Source organism: Diaporthe amygdali (assembly GCF_026229845.1).
Source record: "Diaporthe amygdali strain CAA958 chromosome Unknown NODE_16_length_960263_cov_65_539585, whole genome shotgun sequence".
NCBI lineage: Eukaryota > Fungi > Ascomycota > Sordariomycetes > Diaporthales > Diaporthaceae > Diaporthe > Diaporthe amygdali.
The window spans coordinates 637,554-656,371 of record NW_026517036.1 but is presented as its reverse complement, the minus strand read 5'-3'; the positions used below and the strand labels follow the sequence as shown (position 1 = coordinate 656,371).

The window sequence follows — 18,818 nt, the reverse complement described above, 5'->3', positions numbered from 1 at the left end:
AGCTGTGACTGCCGCCCTTTGAAGGAAGAGGCAGCCTCATGTGGACCGCAGCAGGCGAAAAGTATATAGCCTTCGCGCGGAGCTCCTGGTGATGCTAATCATGCAGCGAGCATATCAGGTCAAACTTCGCGACTCTAGCCGCGAAGTAGCTCCCGAACGAACATCATCCACCATATAACCGAATTTCCAGGAGAATTGTGCCCATAGTACAAGCACGTCACCTCAGAAACAAACAATATGGTCAACACTTCTTCGTCATTGGCCCCTGCTCTGTCCTCCTTCGAAGCAAACTCTTCTGATTCCCACGATCAGTAAGTCGGCGACTGCGAAGAAAGCATGATCTGTGCTAATCGTTCACACAACAGAGGCCCTCCGCCGAAACGTGTCTGTCGCGAAGCCCCGAGAAAGCGCTATCCACCCATCGCGTGGCTAACACAGCGTTGGTTGGCCAAATCTGTCCCCTACGAGCGCATCGCGACGGCGAGCCCCAGATTGGGCGTAGGAGTAATCGGCCAGGGCCTCCTGAACCACCACATAAACCTTTCGCCCGGCATCACTGGCATAGCGGACTTCGCGCCTGTCCGTGACATCGCCGGACACCACCTCGGATACAGGGTCAAGATCGCGACTTGGCCGCTGTCGAAGCAGGATGCGCTGAAGGCCAAGGAGCTCGCTGCGTAATTGGAAGACGAAGAATCTCGACGGCGTCGCGGGTGTTGCTAGGGGAGGAACATCGGTACTCGGCAGATTTGACTCGGGGATTCGCAGTTCGGTACTGATTTCGAGGGATGGAACTCGTGAGATGCTTTCAATCACACCGCAGGAAAATCAATATAGATGTGATCCTGTTTATCCGATCATGCTCTTGCCAGACTGTGCAAGCGTAAGCTCCAACCTCCGAGGGATTAGTACCGAGCACCTAATGCTAGCCGCTTGTGTGAGACAATCGGTGAATCATCTCGTAAGTGCCAAAGAGAAATCTGATCAAAGACAAACTATTGCCTTACAGCTTGTGTCACCCTGCCTCTTAAAGCAGTATGGTGGTCACTGTGTGGCAGGGCTACTGCTCGCAGGTTTTGCCAGAGCTTGAACGGATCATCCTGCGAAGCATAGGAGCTTGTCCCATGGCTGGTTATCCTGTAGCTGATTATTATGTAGCTGGCTAGCCTGTAATTGGAAGGGTGTGCTGGTGAGGTTACGCCGGGCGTTTGGGATCTTTGGGAGCTATAATCCACCAAAGGAAGCTGAGGAATGCCACAGAAGATGATCCTGTCTAAATCCTCGTGTCTTATTGTGTGGACGCCCGGCCGCCGTATAAGTCTTCAGTGGTTGCCAAGGCAGCATTTTTCGGTTCGCCCCTGGGCTAGGAAACTGTGTCTGCTGAGAAATCGATCCGGGTAGTTTTGCCTCCAGAGCTTAGTGAGTTAATCGCCTGCGACGGGTGAATCTGGAGGCAAAAGGTGCAAGAATGCGGTTTGCCATCCTATCAGAGTCAGCAAACTAGAAGGTTCCAATGGATTAGGGTCTATCGAGACTCAAGCTTGGGCCTCTGTGTGGGTCTTGGGCCCTCCGGCTGGCAATTGTCGTCATGAAGCTGCCTAGTGGGCAGGGGGCCGGGGCCTTTCCAACCTAGCTTTCGCCGCCATCACCTCCGACCTCAAGACAACACACCCTCATACATTTCCAAACCTCGGGAACCCAGCTCGACCCTCTGGATTCCTTCCATCTCCATCTACCCTCTCCCCAAAATCATCCTCCCAGATCAAGGAGACCTGCATCTTTGATCTCAGTAACCCATTCCTGCCTCCACCAACACTGTCGTTTGAGACTCTCAGCTCCCGACGACTACCGGCAAACAGCCAGCGCACCGTCCGAGCACTTAAAGAACCCCGACCTTCGTTTGCGTATCTGCATCTCCTTGCGAAGCAAACAGTCAACATGGCTCCCGAACCTACCCCAGATCACTCGGAGAAGAAGAGCCATTTGATGTAGGCATCAACGACCCCGCCATCCCCGCTTCGATGAATGCGAACTGACTGACTCTCGCAGGGACGCTTCTGGCGCCGAGCGCAAGGAAGAGGATGACACAGCGACCGCTATCCTCAAGAAGAAGAAGAAGCCCAACCAGCTGATGTATGTCTCGACATTGTGCTTCTATCTCAATAAAGCTCGTTCTGACAAAATACAGGGTCACTGATGCCGTCAACGATGATAACTCCATTATCGCCCTCTCAAACAACACCATGGACACTCTCCAGCTGTTCCGTGGTGACACCGTCCTCGTCCGAGGCAAGAAGAGAAAGGACACAGTGCTCGTTGTTCTTGGTGACGATGACCTTGACGATGGCAGCTGTCGTCTGAACCGTGTGGTGCGACACAACCTGCGTGTGAAGCACGGTGACATTATCACTATTCACGCATGCCCTGACATCAAATATGTAAGTCTATATCTAGCATAAGCACTCTAGCTGGTGTCTAACAATCCAAAAACAGGCCAAGCGAATCGCCGTTCTGCCGATCGCCGATACCGTAGAGGGGCTTACCGGCTCTCTGTTCGACGTTTTCCTCGCCCCATATTTCCGAGAGGCTTACCGGCCAGTCCGTCAAGGTGACCTTTTCATTGCCCGCGGAGGCATGAGACAGGTTGAGTTCAAGGTTGTCGAGGTTGACCCCCCAGAGTACGGCATTGTCGCCCAGGACACAGTTATTCACTGCGAGGGCGAGCCCATCCAGCGTGATGAGGAGGAGAACAACCTCAACGAAGTGGGCTATGACGACATCGGTGGATGCCGAAAGCAAATGGCACAGATTCGTGAGATGGTTGAGCTTCCCTTGCGACACCCACAACTATTCAAGTCCATCGGTATCAAGCCCCCTCGTGGTGTGCTCTTGTTCGGTCCTCCGGGTACCGGTAAGACGTTGATGGCTCGGGCTGTTGCCAACGAGACCGGAGCTTTCTTCTTCTTGATCAACGGTCCCGAAATCATGTCGAAGATGGCCGGTGAATCAGAGTCAAACCTGCGAAAGGCTTTCGAGGAGGCTGAGAAGAACTCGCCCGCCATCATCTTTATCGACGAGATCGACTCGATCGCTCCCAAGCGTGAGAAGACCAACGGAGAGGTCGAGCGTCGTGTTGTTTCCCAACTTTTGACCCTCATGGACGGCATGAAGGCTCGATCTAACGTTGTCGTCATGGCCGCAACCAACCGACCCAACTCCATCGACCCGGCTCTGCGTCGTTTCGGTCGTTTCGATCGTGAGGTCGACATCGGCATCCCCGACCCAACTGGCCGTCTCGAGATCCTGCAGATCCACACCAAGAACATGAAGCTCGGAGACGATGTGGATCTGGAGCAAATTGCCGCTGAGACCCACGGTTACGTCGGTTCAGATGTTGCTGCCCTCTGCTCGGAGGCTGCTATGCAACAGATTCGTGAAAAGATGGACCTCATTGACCTTGACGAGGACACCATTGACGCCGAAGTCCTTGACTCTCTTGGTGTCACCATGGAGAACTTCCGATTCGCCCTGGGTGTATCCAACCCATCTGCCCTCCGCGAGGTCGCCGTTGTCGAGGTGCCCAATGTCCGCTGGGAAGATATTGGTGGCTTGGAGGGTGTCAAGCAGGAGCTCAAGGAGCAAGTCCAGTACCCTGTCGACCACCCCGAGAAGTTCCTCAAGTTTGGCATGTCTCCTTCCCGCGGTGTTCTCTTCTACGGTCCCCCAGGTACGGGTAAGACGATGTTGGCCAAGGCTGTCGCCAACGAGTGCTCGGCCAACTTCATCTCTGTCAAGGGCCCTGAGCTGCTGAGTATGTGGTTCGGTGAGTCTGAGAGCAACATCCGAGACATCTTCGACAAGGCTCGTGCCGCTGCACCTTGCATTGTCTTCTTGGATGAGCTGGATTCCATCGCCAAGGCTCGTGGTGGCTCAGTTGGTGACGCCGGTGGTGCCTCGGACCGTGTTGTCAACCAGCTTCTGACTGAGATGGATGGTATGACTTCGAAGAAGAACGTCTTCGTCATTGGTGCCACCAACCGACCCGAGCAGCTTGACCCTGCCCTGTGCCGTCCCGGCCGTCTGGATTCCCTCATCTACGTGCCTCTGCCCGATGAGGCCGGTCGCCTTGGTATTCTTCAGGCTCAGCTTCGCAAGACACCGGTGTCATCCAACATTGACATTCCTTACATTGCCTCCAAGACCCACGGCTTCTCCGGTGCCGATCTGGGTTTCATCACCCAGCGTGCTGTCAAGCTGGCCATCAAGGAGTCTATTGCCCTCGATATTGAGCGCACGAAGGCCCGCGAGGCTGCTGGCGAGGACGTCGAGATGGAGGATGATGCCGAGGACCCCGTTCCCGAGCTTGAGAAGCGCCACTTCGAGGAAGCCATGCAAATGGCCCGTCGTTCAGTCACGGACGTCGAGATCCGCCGGTACGAGGCTTTCGCTCAGCAGATGAAGAACGCCGGCCCTGGTGCCTACTTCAAGTTCCCCGAAGCCGACTCTGCCGCCAACAACGCCGCCGATTCCTTCGGCGATGCTGGCAACGATGACGGTCTCTACGACTAAATGCAAAGTGTGGGGTCTTCGCCGTCTGTAATTTAGTTTCTTTGGTTGTTGCGGTCGCAGCTGAGCTTGAGAGCTACTGCTTGGTTCAAAGGACTGGAGACGAGTCGCTCGTCTGGGATGTCGATACAGGCAAGTAGATGGAGAATCGTCCTCGTTGCAGGACTTCTGGGTCAGGCAAGCTGCTTAGGAGTCAACTCAACATCTCCATTGATAGTGGCCACTGCCATGAAGCCGACGGCTCCACAAATAGACTGCGATCTTGGGAGTTTTCTGGCTGCCTTGGCACAGGCGATCTGGATTATGATAGATTTCCTTAATGAGAGAAAATCGCTTGATGAATGACTTTGAATCATACTGCTAATTTTGACTTGTGACCTTGCCTATATCTCATGTATGTAAACATACATCTATGAATATACCTATACACAGAGAGATAAGTTTGTGTGTGTTCTGGCAGTCACTCCTATTTACCTTCCTGCGAGCACCGCTCAGTTCCCTCGGAGAGGGTGAGAGCTAGTAAAGCGTTGCTCAGCTCTGCAAGTTCCTTTATAAGCGAGACACGCGGCCATCAGGAAGCGGATAATTCTCTTCCTCAAGCGCCCCGTTCTACATCGTAGTTGGGAGCTTACTGCGCCGGCTCAACGCTTGCGACTGTAGCCTGCGACTACATTGGCACGAGAGTCAAGGGCCGGCCTGTGATAGGGAGAGTTACTCTGTGTTGTGTGTTTTGGCTATGAGGTTTCGACTGGGTGAGAAAACAAGGCCTGTTTATGGCGAGGGAGAAAGGACGAGATCGGTGGCGTGTTGGGAAAGGCAGCCAGGCAGGCAAAGACTGGTCGGTGACCCACACCCTTTACAAAGAAGGGAGGGAAGAAAGGATGAGCGGGAACATTGAAGACGAAGTTGCGGGTGAGCTTTGCGGCCACGCCCGAGCCTGTTGGTCTTGTGGTTGATTAAAAGAGGGGTGGGGGGGGGGGGGGAGTAGGCGGTCAAATTGATTTACAAGCGGTCACATATATCGGATGTATCCTCCATCGCCAACGCTCCTAGCATGGCCCCCCAGACCCTGAAAGCACTCGCGATGATTCACGAGATTATACGGAAACACTTGGTCCGCTTGAAGCCCAGTAATAGGGTCAAGTGTATTAAAAGTTAACGTCTAGTAACGCCTCTTTCCCAATTCCTTTTGGATGATGATGATGATGATGATGATGAGCCCCCGGCCGTGTCCTGACATCGGATATGTATGTACGGTTTTTTATGCATCAATGGCCCCAGTATGTACGGTACCAGAATACACACCTCTTGCCTGTGCGGAGAGTGGTGGTAGAGAAAAATGACAACGGCCAGAACGCTGGACCTGGCGGCCTCGTCCGCCACTTTTACCACGGCACCGTGGGCAGCATTATATGTAGCAAGCAGCAATTCGGCGGCTGCTCATCGAGACCCAGCTCGTCAGCCGGACTCTTTCGTTCATTCGTGCATGACTGCTCTCGACAGGGTCGGGCCCCGCTCCCTGGCTCCTGTATTGCAGACGGCCCTGGACATCTGCCCCCCTCGTGACCCATTGCGGGAGTGCAGAACATCACTCGGGGGGCGACAGCACCCCAACTAGTCCAAGGGGTTTCTTGGTCTGCGTGTCTGCATGTGTCCTTTCCCTCTCTTTCTCTTTCTAACAACCGCTGCTGCGGGAGGGTGAAAAAAACAGCGGCGGCACCCATCGCTTCCGTTGAGAACCAGCCCCCGCCCGGATTCTCCATTCAGGTGGCGCCGTTGGACTCCTCCTCGAACTCGGCGACCTCCTTCAGCACGTCCCTCGTGACCTTGAGGGCCTCCTCGACAACGGTGGCGGGCACGCCCAGCGACGTCGACACCTCCCTGTTCAGGTTCGAGGCCTCGCCCGGCCCGGGCCCCGCGTGCTTCTTGGAGCCGTTGACCTGCACCGTGGACCCCGCGCCGTCTTTGCTGCCCGCCGCGGAGGAGTCGGCGCCGTTGCCGTTGCTACTTGCTGATGACGATGACGTCTTGGGTGGAGGGCCCGCGGCTGTTTCCTTGCGCACCTCTTCGAGAATTTGTTTCAGGAGGACGGGGAACGTGGTGACTTCGCCGCTCCGCAGGAGGGCGAGGGCACGGCTTTGTACTTGTGTCGGCCAGTTGTTTGTGTGTGCGTTGAGGGTGTAGAGGAGTTGTTCTTGGATTCTAATCGGAGGGAGAAAGAGCCGTAGGTGGTTAGCGAACTGCCTGCGAGATATGTGCTCTAGCCTGCTTGGAGGCACGCAGGAGGGTAGGGTGGGAGGAGGGACAGAGCGCTCGAACTCACTTCTTGTCGTGGCCGCCATTGATGAGCAGCATGTTGAGCTGCGAGCGCAGATCGGGATCCATTGTGGCTGGGGTATATGTAGCTGCCGCCCTCGGTATCTTGAGTTTAGTGGGTGGTGGTCGCAGGGAGTTTTGTGACATAGTAGGCGAGCTGGGCAGCCGTGATGGACGTGCAGGGAGGGGAGCACGGCGCTGGGCTGGGCTTTTTATGTGTGCGAGGAGGTGGTGGTGGTCTGCCGCAACAAGACTGACGCCCGCGCGGGTGAGATTGGGTGCGACGGCGGCGGGCAACAAGCTCCAGGGTAGCTCGTGGTTAGCGCGCCCAACGCAGAGAGGAAGGAAGCGAGGGCAAGGGAAAGCAAGGGCGATGCAGCAGACAGGAGCTTGCTACTCCAACTCGTCTTCAGGGTGAGGTTCGCGTTGCTGCTCGTCAGTTCTGCTATGCCCTGCAGCAATGAATGGATGATGGTGTTTGCGTTTGTTCGTTCTGGTCAGTTCTGCCTGGCGTTGTGCTGTGCTGTGCTTTGCTGTGCTTTGCTGTGCTGTACTCGGCTGTGCTCTGACTGCTGCTGTAGCAATCGCTCGGGCGCGTCCCAATGCTGCAGGCTCGCTCGCTCTTCCTGCTCGATTGCGGGACAGAGGCGTGTCCTGCTGCTGCGAGCTCCAGGCGCAGAACGTCAATGGTGAGCGGCTGCTGCTGCTGCTGCTGCTGCTGCTGCTGCTCTCTGAGAGATGCAGGAGTAGGGGCAGGGACGGGACAAAGCATGCAAGAACTTGTCGTTTAGTGAATTGAAAGAGTTAGCACTGGCGTCCGGGTGTCAGGAGAGACAGTTCTCAAAGAGATTGGCGAGTAAGTCAGTGAGAGAGCGAATGCGGAATGTCGTCATGAGAAGGAGCAAAGTCAAAACGCAATTCAGCGACGCAAGGCTGGATGCAATTCTGGAATTCTGGAAGCCTGGAACTCGGCCTCGGGCAACGTCTCCACAGCCTCGCCGGCCGATTGACTGGGTTTTTTCAATGGATTTTCTCGATGATGTTGCAAGGATTTTCTCATAGGCACGGGTCATTTTGCACACGGCTACAGTCAAGCCGTCAAGTCCAGAGCATCAGGGGTCATTCAATCGTAAGATTAGCAGTCAACGAGCCTTGGATTTTCCTGTCCGCAAGGGCTCCCCGTCGGCACATGGCGCCGCATGGCATCGCACATCTCCTCTCCTCTCTCCCTCATATCCCGCTCGCTCCACATAAAAATGCGAGCCCCAACTTCCAGACTGACGCGAGAGTTTAAGTGAGCAACACATATAGCAGACGCCCTTCCGTCGTCCTACATCTGACGCGCAATGGTGAACAAAAGAAAGAAAAACAGCGAAGGTATATGCCCAATCTCCGGTGGTATTACAGTTTTCGTGCAGCCGTCCTTCTGCTCGCCTCCCAACCCTTCCGTCACCAAGAACGCCGGCCTTTGAATTATGTAGCAAGGCCATTACAAGCAGGGGCCTGCAACCTGGAGCTTTTTGAGACAGTCATAGATGCATCATAGAGTGAACAGGAGAAAAATTTGTACAATCGGTGGGTACGTCGTCAAGGCAGATGAGATGGTCAGAACGGTGGTGGTTCGTTAAATGCTGGCAAAAGACAAGGGGTATCTGCGTTTGTGACCATTACACCGTGCCTCGCAACCGCTGCTTTCGGGCAAGCCAGTCGCCAAGCATGTGGTCAAGTTGCTGTTACACCCATCGTCAGTGATAAATGTTCGCACATCTCTGCACTAGTGTTATAACTCACAGTGGTGATCTCCGCCAGCTTGGCATTCTGTTCTTTGAACAGCGTGCCGGCGACTGGATGTTCCGGCCCAACCGGCTCGACATCAGTCTTGTCGTAGACTACAACAAGGAGATCTCTAATGTCAGTGCCCGAGTCGAAGAATTCCCGCAGGCTCGTGTCATTCCAGTTTGATACTGTGGTTGTCGAGGTGGACGTGGTAATGGAGTCCTGGTTCCGGTGTGTCCCACCAGCCTCTTCTCTGTCGATCAGCTCTGGTGACGGCGACGACACCGGTGATGAATGATCTTCTTGGCTTGAGGTGTCGCCGACGAGGGCTGGCGGCTTGTCTCCACTCGGAGTGATCGGCGAGACCTCGATTGGCGATTCTGACAACCTGTCCTGTCGCTGGGCAGCCTCTGGAGCCCGTTCTGGCGTGATAGTCGAGTTGGACTGTGCGGATTGCGTGCTCATGTAGCTGTCCGGGAACGAGCCCGGGAGGATCGGCCGAATAGGTTTCTCCGACTGGGACTTCTCCTCCTGCGGCTTTGCCTGCTGCGGCGTCTCCTGTTGTGGCCGCTCCTGCTGGATCCTCTCCTGCTGGGGTGACTCTTGCTGGGGCTTTCCTTGAGTCTTCGCACCCGACGCTGACATCTGCCTGAGTGTCTCGTTGTAATCATCCTCAGAATCCGAATCCTCGATCTGCATACGCGATTTCGCAGTTGTAGCCTGAGGTGGTGTCTCGTCAATACTCTGCGACCGGGGAGCCGCTGATCTTGATGCGGCCGGCTTGGAGGCATCCACCGGATTCGAACGTACAGCATCGGGTCCTCGAGAACTTTGCGCATTTTCCTGAGTATCCTGGGCGTCTGGCTCGACGAGTCGCATGGAGGCGGGCGGCACGTTGGAGACATTCTTCAGCTTGTCTTCATTCAGGAATGTTGAAAGATCCACACCGTTAGCGTCCCTCGAACCAGTCCCGGACTTGTTCGCCAGCGACGGTTCCACTCGTGGTTGCTGCTTATGCAATTTGCTTGGATTCCGTTGTGGTGAAGCACCCGCCTTGTCCGGGTCGTCATTGATATCTTCAGAATCTCTCTCCGGCGCCTCCACAAGCGCATCCATGGATCGTTTGCCGAGAGAATCGTCATCGTCGCCGCCCTTCTGCTTCTTGTCCTTGCGCGAGAATAGGCTCCGGAAACCGCCCTTCTTTTCCTTCTCTTTCTTGTCTTTGCCCTTCTTCTCTTCCCTGATTTCCTTGTCCAATTTGTCGAAACTCGGGCGCTGTTTAACGCCCTTATCCGAATCTGTTGATGCTCTAACAGTCCCGTCATCTCGAAGCAGGTTTGGCGTGAGGGTAATTTTCTTCGTTTCGACCGTGTCGTCCTTGAAGAAGGAATCCCTAACTGTGCCGTCGGCCTTTCTCTTTGGGCCCTCCACACCATTTGTCTCGAATATCTCCTCGCTGGTTCGATTCTTGGTCGTAGGTGATTCCTCTTTCGAATCTGAGTTAGCAGGGTCTACGATCTGCACAGACTTTTGCGCCCGTGGCCTGAGCGGCGCTACTTGTGCAGCCTCTTCGCTGGCCGCGGCTTCTTCGGCAGTAGTCTGTTTAGCAGTTGCTGTTTGTTGTTGAGATTGCTGCTGCGCCTGTTGTTGCTGCTGCTGTTGTTGCTGTTGAGCGTAGAACTCAGCCTCGGCCTCCTCTTCCTCTTCCGTATCGTAGTCAAAGTCTGAGTAGTCCACGTATGTTGGAGCCGCGAAAGAAACGTTCTTCTTCCTCCGGCGCATCGCGGTCTTGATTGGGTTCTTGGTCTTGTCCGATTGATCGCCCAGCATGGTTGCCGACAACTACACAGGTCAGTTCAGTGCTAGGGTGCTGCGCTTGGTCTACCTACGTCAATGTTCCGGTGCTTATTCAAACGCGCAAGTCTTTCAGTCGGTGTTTCGATATGCTCAGCCGGCAAGTAACCTTCATAATTCGTCAGCCTATTTCACCCCCCCCCCCCCCCTCAAAACGCAAACAAAAAGCTGCGGGGCTCATCATACCAATGCTGCTGTCCTTGACCACACGGACAAGCCACCAGTAACTGTTGCTGTCGTCCAACAGAACCATGGCGTCGCCCTTGGTCGCGTTCGCTTGGCCTTCGACGGTTGCTATGAACGTGTGTAGGGCGTAGACGAGCTCGAAATCGATGTCCTCTGTATCGTGTAAGCACTCACCGCCCCAACCAGAATCGATAAACCTGGGGTCATGAAACTCAAGGAAATTGTCGTCATCATCATCTTCGTCGAGCGAGCCCTCATATGGGACAATCAAGTCGTCGGTACTGCAGACCTCGTCTTCCATTTCGATAGCCTCGTCAACACCAGATTGCTTGGCCTCAAAGGCTTCTTGCGATGCTGGTCCCCCCTCGGGCAAGATGACCTTGGTGTTCTGAGTACTATTCTCCATGCCTGGTAGACTGTGGCCAGGTCCCTGCAGATGTGAAGGACTGCGACTCCTCACTGTTTCTTGTTCCCGTTCCTCTGTCGTCGTGTTGACATTGCCAGCCTGAGCATCAAGGCACTCGGGAAATGAATCAGGAAGATGATGATGACGACGGGGAAACGCAGCAGCAGGCGACTTGTCTGCTTGCCGAGGCGGAAGCTGTAGGGGTAAGTAGTCAGGCTGGTCGAGGTATGGGGAAGAGGACCTCGCCTCGCTGAAGCATGCTGAAGCCGGAGAACTACACGGCGACACGCAATGGTGTCTAGGCATTCTGAGAGTTGGGAGGTGATAGATTGAAGACCCACCATCGTCGATAGAAGGCGAACTCGAGATCTTGTCCATCATGTCGTCGTCGTCCAGGTCGCCCTCGTCGCCGTCCAAGTCGCCATCCTCGGTGTTGTCCTGGGAGATCAAGCCACCGTTTTGCGCGACAGCGAGGTCGTCCTGTTGGCGTGCGGCCATGTTGTCGGTGTTGCGGGACTGGCCGTTGAGGGAACTGGTGACGCCGGCGGCCAGGTCTTCTGCGTATTGATGTAGGTCGCCAGCCTCGCCGCCGGTTGTCCAAGAGACTCGGGGGCTCCGAAGCTCTTCCTCTGCTTGTCCGGCTGCGACCTCCCGTAATGTCTCGGCCTGGTGAGGCGCGGTGCCAGCAGACTGGGAGGTGTTGAGGGGGCTGGGTCGAAGAGGGTGGCTCTTTGCGGAAGGTGCTTCGCGATCTTGGAGGTCAATCGAGTCTGTAGGGAGGTTGGAATGAGAGAGTCAGCATTGTTTTGTTCGGTAGGTGTGCCAGGGGCTTGGGCTCAGATGCGACAGGGTGTGGGTTCCCAGGGACGGGCAAACTCCCCAGACGGCCCAAGCAGAGACAGTGTGGCAGAGGCGATGGGGAAGGCAAGGCTTGGAAGGCTTGAGAGAGAGTCATGCTCGCGCAGAGCACATGCCACATACCAGCACGAATAATTTCGGGTCTTGTCATGTTGGATGGGTAGGATCTGCCGCGACAGCGACAGCGACAGCATTAACAGCACAGGTGGTATGGAGACGGCAATCCGTCCGATGATCGTATTGTCGTGATTACCGGGGGTGACTGAACCGAGTAAGAGATTGTAACTGATTGATCGATGGATGGATGGATTGGTTTGAAGGATCGATTAATTGATTGATGTGATAGATGTGCGGGCCGCCAACAAGACAAGGCCAGACAGCGAGACGTGCCAGAATTTAGTTTCTTGGTGCTGGTTTCCGGTACTCTTCAGCGCGGGATCTTGATCCTGATCCTGATGCTGGCGCTGGCGCTGGTGCTGGCGCTGTTGGTTTGATGCTGGCTGATGCTGGCTGTGGACAAGGGGCGGGAGAACATGGAACAAGGCTCAGGGGTTTGTGATGAGCGGGCAGGGCTGCGCTGTGCTGACTGGGCTAGAAAGACAGGCTTGCGTGACAGAGACGGGATGGTGGCCAGGAGTAGCGGTTGGGCGGGTTTTGGGCTTGGAGATCCAACGTTCTCGGCACCAGGCTAGTAATTTGGCCGTCGCAGCGCCGGCCGTCGACTATAGCCTCAAGTGAAAGGACGGGAAGACACACGAGCGAGCGAGGTGTGTGGTCTCGACCACGGCTTATTGTTTCTCGACCTCGTCCCTCAAGGATCTGATCCCCGCCCTCGCAGCCAGTGACGCCAGACGGGACTGTGCTGGGCTGTCGCAGGACTGACTTTGTTGCCTGTTGCACGCAACGATGATGACGGAGGACCGCTGGAGCTTGCAGCTGCTGATGGGGGATGTGGATGGGGATGCCCGTGGCCGTGGGTCAAGGCCAATTCGACCTGCAGCAAGGTCCACTATCCCATCCTGTGTGAGTGTGAGTGCGTGTGTGTGTGTGCAGGTACGACACCAAGTACAGTGGGCTGCTGAGCCAGGGACCTGCCACGGTACTGGAAGTTCCAAGGTTGTTGTGTGGGTGGCAGAGGGCCGCTTGGGGGCACGTGCGTCACGATGCAGGAAGCAGAAGGACACGGCATCTACTTCCAAGGTTTGCTGTACAGTCAGATAGTGGCTCTGCAGCTTCTGTCCGATCCAGAGGCTGAGCTGAAGCAGAGCTGAACTGTCTCACTACACTGAGTAACAAGCCAGCCAGCCAGCCTCAGTCGCGTTACGGTCGTGGTACACAGGCCCGAGTCTATCCTCTTCCAAAGTTCAAAGTTCAGACAGTGGCCCGCTGTGTGGTGTTTAATTTGGCCTGAGACTGCTGCCACCTGCTTCCAAGTTCTCATAATAAGCATGGGCTGTACTCGGCACCCATGTATCCACCAAGGGACGATCGCCCACTTGCATCTGCTCCCAGAAACCCTGTATCTCCGAGCCACCCAAGAAACGGCACACACAATATTACGAGTGTTACGAGGACCCTTCTTTTCCCAGCGCGGAAGAGGCAGCCCTTTTGGGCGCAGGAAATTTACCTTCCCGCCCGCATGCCAAAGCGGGGGCCCATTTGGCGATGGAGTCTCGTCGTCGCGGCGGGAGCCGGTACGCTTTTGTCCCCTTCCGCGGCTCCTCTTTTCTCTGGGGGTCTTCCCAGACTTGAAACAATCAAATGTTGTTTCTCGGTACACATGTGGCAGCTGGTGGGGCCTTGCATGAAGCCCTTACCCACCCAATCTTTGACCCCTGCTGGCTGCGTTCCAATGACATCCCTCCATCGCCCACCAGGTCAATAAAACCCCCGACATAATCCATCCATCTTTCCTCCTCCTGTTCCTCGCGCGCAGGTCCCGCGCAAATTGCCGGCGCGCTCGCATTAACGCTGGTGACAAGAATAAGTAAAGAGATATATACTGTACACACCCTTTGCGATCGAAATAGCAGCACAGGACAGTACTGACACGGCCCCCTTTGCGAACCCATGACAGTAATGGCAAAGGTCTAGCCCACCTGCAAATCATCTCCTCATGAGAGCCCGAGCAACCAGAACAACCACGACGCACGAGGCTCCCGTTCGATGTCGAATGCTCACGTGCTCACTAACATGCGTGCCGGCCATCGACGACTAAGACCATTGCTGGCCATAGCCATCATCCCTCCCAGGCCCTGCGGTCCGGGACCTGCATCGCGGATCAGCACGGGCACGTGAATTCTGCCGTAGTGTCGACGTGCGCCGGCGCCACTCGCCACGGGCGCCGGGCGATGGCCAACGTCAAAGAGGATAAACAAAGGCGACTGGCTGCTCTTCCAGGAGGCGGGCGCGTGGCTGTCTCTCGAACTCGCCAAGTGGTGATCATGGCCGCAACCAGTCAAACCAATCTGCCGGTGACTGGATGCAGCTCATTTCTCGAAACCAAACATTGGGACTCTCGCACCTCCCGTCTCCCGGGGACTCGGTCGCCCTAAAATGGCATCAGCACTAGGGCATCCTGCCCTACCCCGTGCCGAGTGGTAGACTAGATTCCCTCCCGATCCCGGGGGCGTGGCACACGACGCCTCGCATCGTGCGCCGGTGGTCTGTCCGTCCACGCCAGGTCCCGTTGTAATTGACTTCCCACCGCGCCGACACTCGTATCTTTGATGGCGCTCGCTACGTGGTCTAGACCGATCTCTGCCTTTCAAACAGGGGCGCTGGAAACACAGAGCACCAGGTCTCTGCCGAAAGAGGCCATGTAGATCGTGTAGAACACTACGCACGCCTTCTTGCGTTATTGCGGGCTCTGTCGGCTGTGATGACTTGTCGAGGGGACGACGATATTGCTCTTAGCAGATTCAAGAGGCTCACTATGATTCAAGAAACGAAGATGGCTGTACACCATGGGCTTGAACGGTCTTGTTCCCCTTCTCTGGTATTCCATAGTGTCTTAGCACAGCTCTCATGATCCCAGATATCTGAATTCAACTGGGCCAGTGCACACTTTCTTGAGATGAATTTCTCTAGAACGGTGCCACATAGACTACGGGATAATTTCAAAGTATTACGGGACACAATCCTGTGCTAGATGTTTCTCTCCTGATCCCTTTCTATGCTATCAAGGACCAGTGCAGATGTTTGGGCTTTCTACAGCTGTGTCTCACTCAATACTCGCTGATACGTCGCCGGTGACTCTGCTGATTCCTAAGTGTCGTCTGTACTAGTGAGAGCATTTTCTTCCGGAAAGAATGGAGGACAGGATTTTAAGGACGTGGCGTATGTCTGTTCGATCTAAAGCTCTGAGTTCATGGCCGCCGCAGTCTTTACCTCTTCTCACGCACAGATACATTATAGCTTTGTACAGCATGCTCGAGTGACGTCCTGGCTAATCCAGTGGTCTTTTACAAAGGCACAAGTGTCTCTTCTTCCGCCCCCAAAGTGAATCGCTCTCTCATAGCGTACGCATATCTTCACTAGTAGATAGAGTGGCATGTCAGCCAGGATCTGGGAGCATTCGCCCTGTCATAGTGCGTGAGGGAGGGTTTGACTGCTGTCCAGCAAGAAGAGGTTTCGAATCCGCTACCACTGCCCAAAATTTCATGGCCCTGTTCAAGGACCCAGCCGTATGGCCCTTAATTGACTTGATTCTTTGTACATACGCTCTAGCTGCCACAATCGAAACGCCTCTGTAACGAAGGATTGAGCCCGCCTCGGGCCAGCGAGCTCAAGGGCGCCTGAAGCATCATGCTGAAGCGAGAAGTGTTCTGCGCACTCAGCTGTAGCTATCGGCAGATTGATATACCCAGTCCTTGGCTACAACCACCCCGTGAGCGACCTGGCTGCCGAAGATGAAGCGGCCTGTGTTCGGGCTGATATATGGAGGCGTGAAGTACTTAGAGAGTACATATCTGCGAGGCCCAGGATGGGTGAGAATACCGTCTCTCATCGGAATGTCGGGCTCATAGCCTTGTGATACAGGCGAATTTCCCCAGGCGTCCTGGTGTCACCGATTGGTGGTCACACGACGTACAGGCTCTATCAATCTAGAACGGTCCTTTGATAATCACAAACCCATGCTCCTGACAAAAGCACTCAGATGGATGACCGCCGTCTTCCCTCATGAGATTTCAGATCGAGTAAGTCCGGGATTCTTCGACCGTGAAATCCTCTTCCTGGAACTTGTTAGCCTTGGATCTTGCGGCACTTAAAGTCCATGCAATTAGATTCGAGGGAAGAGCTTCTATTTCCGGCCTGTTTGTTGTCTCCGCGACGTGAAGCGGATAACAAATAGACAGATGAGCAGTGTACTCTCAATCAGCTTTGCTGACATGCTGTTCTGTATTCTTGCAACTAAGCGAGACATCATCATGAGCGTCTCTTCTTGACGTGGCCGAGTCTCCACCAGGTGTAAAAAGGGGATAGAGCAGGGAGACGACTAATTGCCTTTTTGGCACACGTGAGATTATTGCACAAGCTTCACCATCCTTAGCCAATTTTCACAACACTTCAGTCATTATGGTTGGATCCACGAGGCCAGGCTCGGGTAGGAAGCACATATTCTACCTCTTGAATTCTCTTCACCGTTTCCCGCATTATGATATACCCGACGTCGACGGAGAGCATGATTGTTCACGTCTCAGACAAAAGCGATCATGGGCGGTAGAGCAGCGATACCAAGCAGACGGCCGCAGATGACATCCTTTGTCATTGATATAGGGTAGACTTCCAGAAGGAGACAACACCATAACGAGGCATGTTCGCATATCGGCGACGAACACAGATGACGGCAGGAGAAGAATGTATCAGAATTGGCAAATGCGCTTCGTAGGCCTCATGTTTAGAACAGGTTGCTCTTTACCTAGCAAGATCGGTTACCTCTAGAATCTCACACTCTCACGACAGGGATAGTACTTGATGGCGCCCACGTCGTAGGGCCTCAGAACCCGATCAAAGAGAAACCAGGACGCACGAACGAGGTAACAGTAGTCTGGTCTGCTACTGATCACTCGACCATCAGCAGGACACCATAGACGCGACAAGTCTGTTGTGCCCCTGAGGACCCTATTTCGGTCCCAGGGGCGACCTCCCTCATCGGACTGCCACAGTCCCTCCGTCAATCCCAAACACCTCTGGCCATCTCCATCTCGCGAATCATGCAATTCACGGAAGCAAAAGCTGCGCGCACACGATTCGACCCAAACATCCAGTTCATGCCCGCCGACGAAGTGCCGACGATATGACTCAGGGGCTGGCAGGCGGACGACGAGGTTCCGCGGCTGGTTGGTCGTCCATGCCCGGCCCTCTTGCCCACGGGATGACTGGGTGTGAACGCCGACGAGAGAACCAATGCTGTTCAGCGACCAGGAAGCTCTCAGCGCGGGCACATCTGCCCTTCAGAGCCAGCACTGCCGCTTCCAAACTCTCGTCTGTAGAGTCACGCCGCTCTGGTTTGCCTCTGAACCCCAACACAGCCATCCCAAGACCGCAAAGCCTCATGACAAGCCTCAGCTTGCGACGCAATCCACACAGGCCAGCTCGTCAGCTTCAACGGTCGCGCTTAGGGGGAAATGTAGCTATAGTTAGACGCAATATTCGAAATGCGTTAGTGAAAGTGAGGGCAATCCTGGAAGTCCCAAGCATCCTGAGCGGTAGTATCCATAGCTCACAAAATGTAGCCGTGCCTATCAAGTGATGAGCGACTCGCCGTGCGGCCGTTGCCAACGCGGGGATTCGTCCTCCAAATAGACTTTTCCTGGGCGGCGCACTCAAGCAGATCGATCTGAGCACCCCAGAGTGTAGATCTCGATTATGGACTGAACAAGCAAAAGCGACGTGCGCTTGACGCGTAATAAGTCTGAGCGAGCGTCCCCGGGCAAGCTTTTCCCTTGTGGGAGCCAACCTACAGCACGTAGGCCCAAGTGCCCATTGGGCTTCACGCCGTGGGAGCCAAGATAAACCATCGTGTTGTTGTGAATAGAGTTATGGAACGGCTCGCTCTCGCTCACACACACTCTCTTTCTCACTGAGCATGCACGCTGCCTGTCATGCGCATGCTAATATGGTGTGATTTGGTATTTTGAGTATCTCAATCAGTAGGCAGCACGTGGTGCGCTGTAGTCTTGAGCAGTGTGGGTGTTGCGGGGGCAGATGTGTCTCCGGGTCCTGCGCCGCCAAGCAAGCGTGACCACAACACACGACTCTGCCGGCAGCTATGGCCGCGAGGAAGGCTTCGTTAGTTCGGTGTCCAGGAGGCTTCGAGAATCCTCGAAAGCGACATTTGTGATCGACGGCCCGGGTGCGCCTTGAGCCACAGTCCACTGCAGCCGGGTTCCGCAACGAAGGAAAAACCTGGGCTGGAGCTGTGAGTTCTCCGTGGCTGTTTCCAGAGACTGCAGGAAGGCAGGCTGGGCATACGTGCGCCCTGCCACATAGATCTGCCAGACGCAGCTGCACGCCGCGCAACACAGGCAGGGTGCCACCATCTGCGAGGAGAGCACGCCCAGGCGATAACGGTAGTGCAGGTTATGATCCAATTGCGTTTGACATGCCATTTGGACCACTTGGAACGGAACAGCTTAGAATGAAGCATCCACGTGAGTTGCACACTCCGAACCTGTATTGATCGCCGACGGCAATGCTCACTCGAGCTCAGCCAACGGCCTCGCAATGGAGGATCAACCCATAATCAATCCGTCCGCCCCTCTCTCAGCTACGCGACCGCATTCGCTTTCGCGGGACAAGCCCGCAGCTTGGTGTCTCACTTGAGGCCCGACGAAGCCTATTAACGTTGTAT

At 55.1% G+C, this 18,818-nt stretch overlaps 4 protein-coding genes across 4 annotated transcripts; 2 read left to right on the top strand and 2 right to left on the bottom strand.

Annotated features, from left to right (window-relative positions):
• Window positions 1–237: 237 nt before the first annotated feature.
• Window positions 238–681, top strand: J7T55_007462 (uncharacterized protein; the record flags this gene model as incomplete). The annotated part of the gene is made up of 2 exons (XM_053144227.1): window positions 238–311; window positions 366–681. 2 exons carry the CDS (start codon window positions 238–240, stop codon window positions 679–681), a joined length of 390 nt encoding a protein of 129 aa, XP_052993152.1.
• A 1,257-nt stretch (window positions 682–1,938) lies between these two features.
• On the top strand, window positions 1,939–4,569 carry J7T55_007461 (cell division control protein Cdc48; the record flags this gene model as incomplete). Its single annotated transcript, XM_053144225.1, has 4 exons — window positions 1,939–1,988; window positions 2,050–2,133; window positions 2,189–2,438; window positions 2,494–4,569. 4 exons carry the CDS (start codon window positions 1,939–1,941, stop codon window positions 4,567–4,569), a joined length of 2,460 nt encoding a protein of 819 aa, XP_052993151.1.
• Window positions 4,570–6,329: 1,760 nt separating this feature from the next.
• J7T55_007460 (uncharacterized protein) lies at window positions 6,330–6,951 on the bottom strand (the record flags this gene model as incomplete). The annotated part of the gene is made up of 2 exons (XM_053144224.1): window positions 6,330–6,810; window positions 6,890–6,951. The coding sequence occupies 2 exons, from the start codon at window positions 6,949–6,951 to the stop codon at window positions 6,330–6,332; spliced, it is 543 nt and encodes a 180-aa protein (XP_052993150.1).
• Window positions 6,952–8,549: 1,598 nt separating this feature from the next.
• On the bottom strand, window positions 8,550–12,113 carry J7T55_007459 (sh3 domain containing protein; the record flags this gene model as incomplete). Its single annotated transcript, XM_053144223.1, has 7 exons — window positions 8,550–8,612; window positions 8,674–10,500; window positions 10,548–10,621; window positions 10,699–11,093; window positions 11,159–11,299; window positions 11,442–11,874; window positions 12,086–12,113. 7 exons carry the CDS (start codon window positions 12,111–12,113, stop codon window positions 8,550–8,552), a joined length of 2,961 nt encoding a protein of 986 aa, XP_052993149.1.
• Window positions 12,114–18,818: the final 6,705 nt, after the last annotated feature.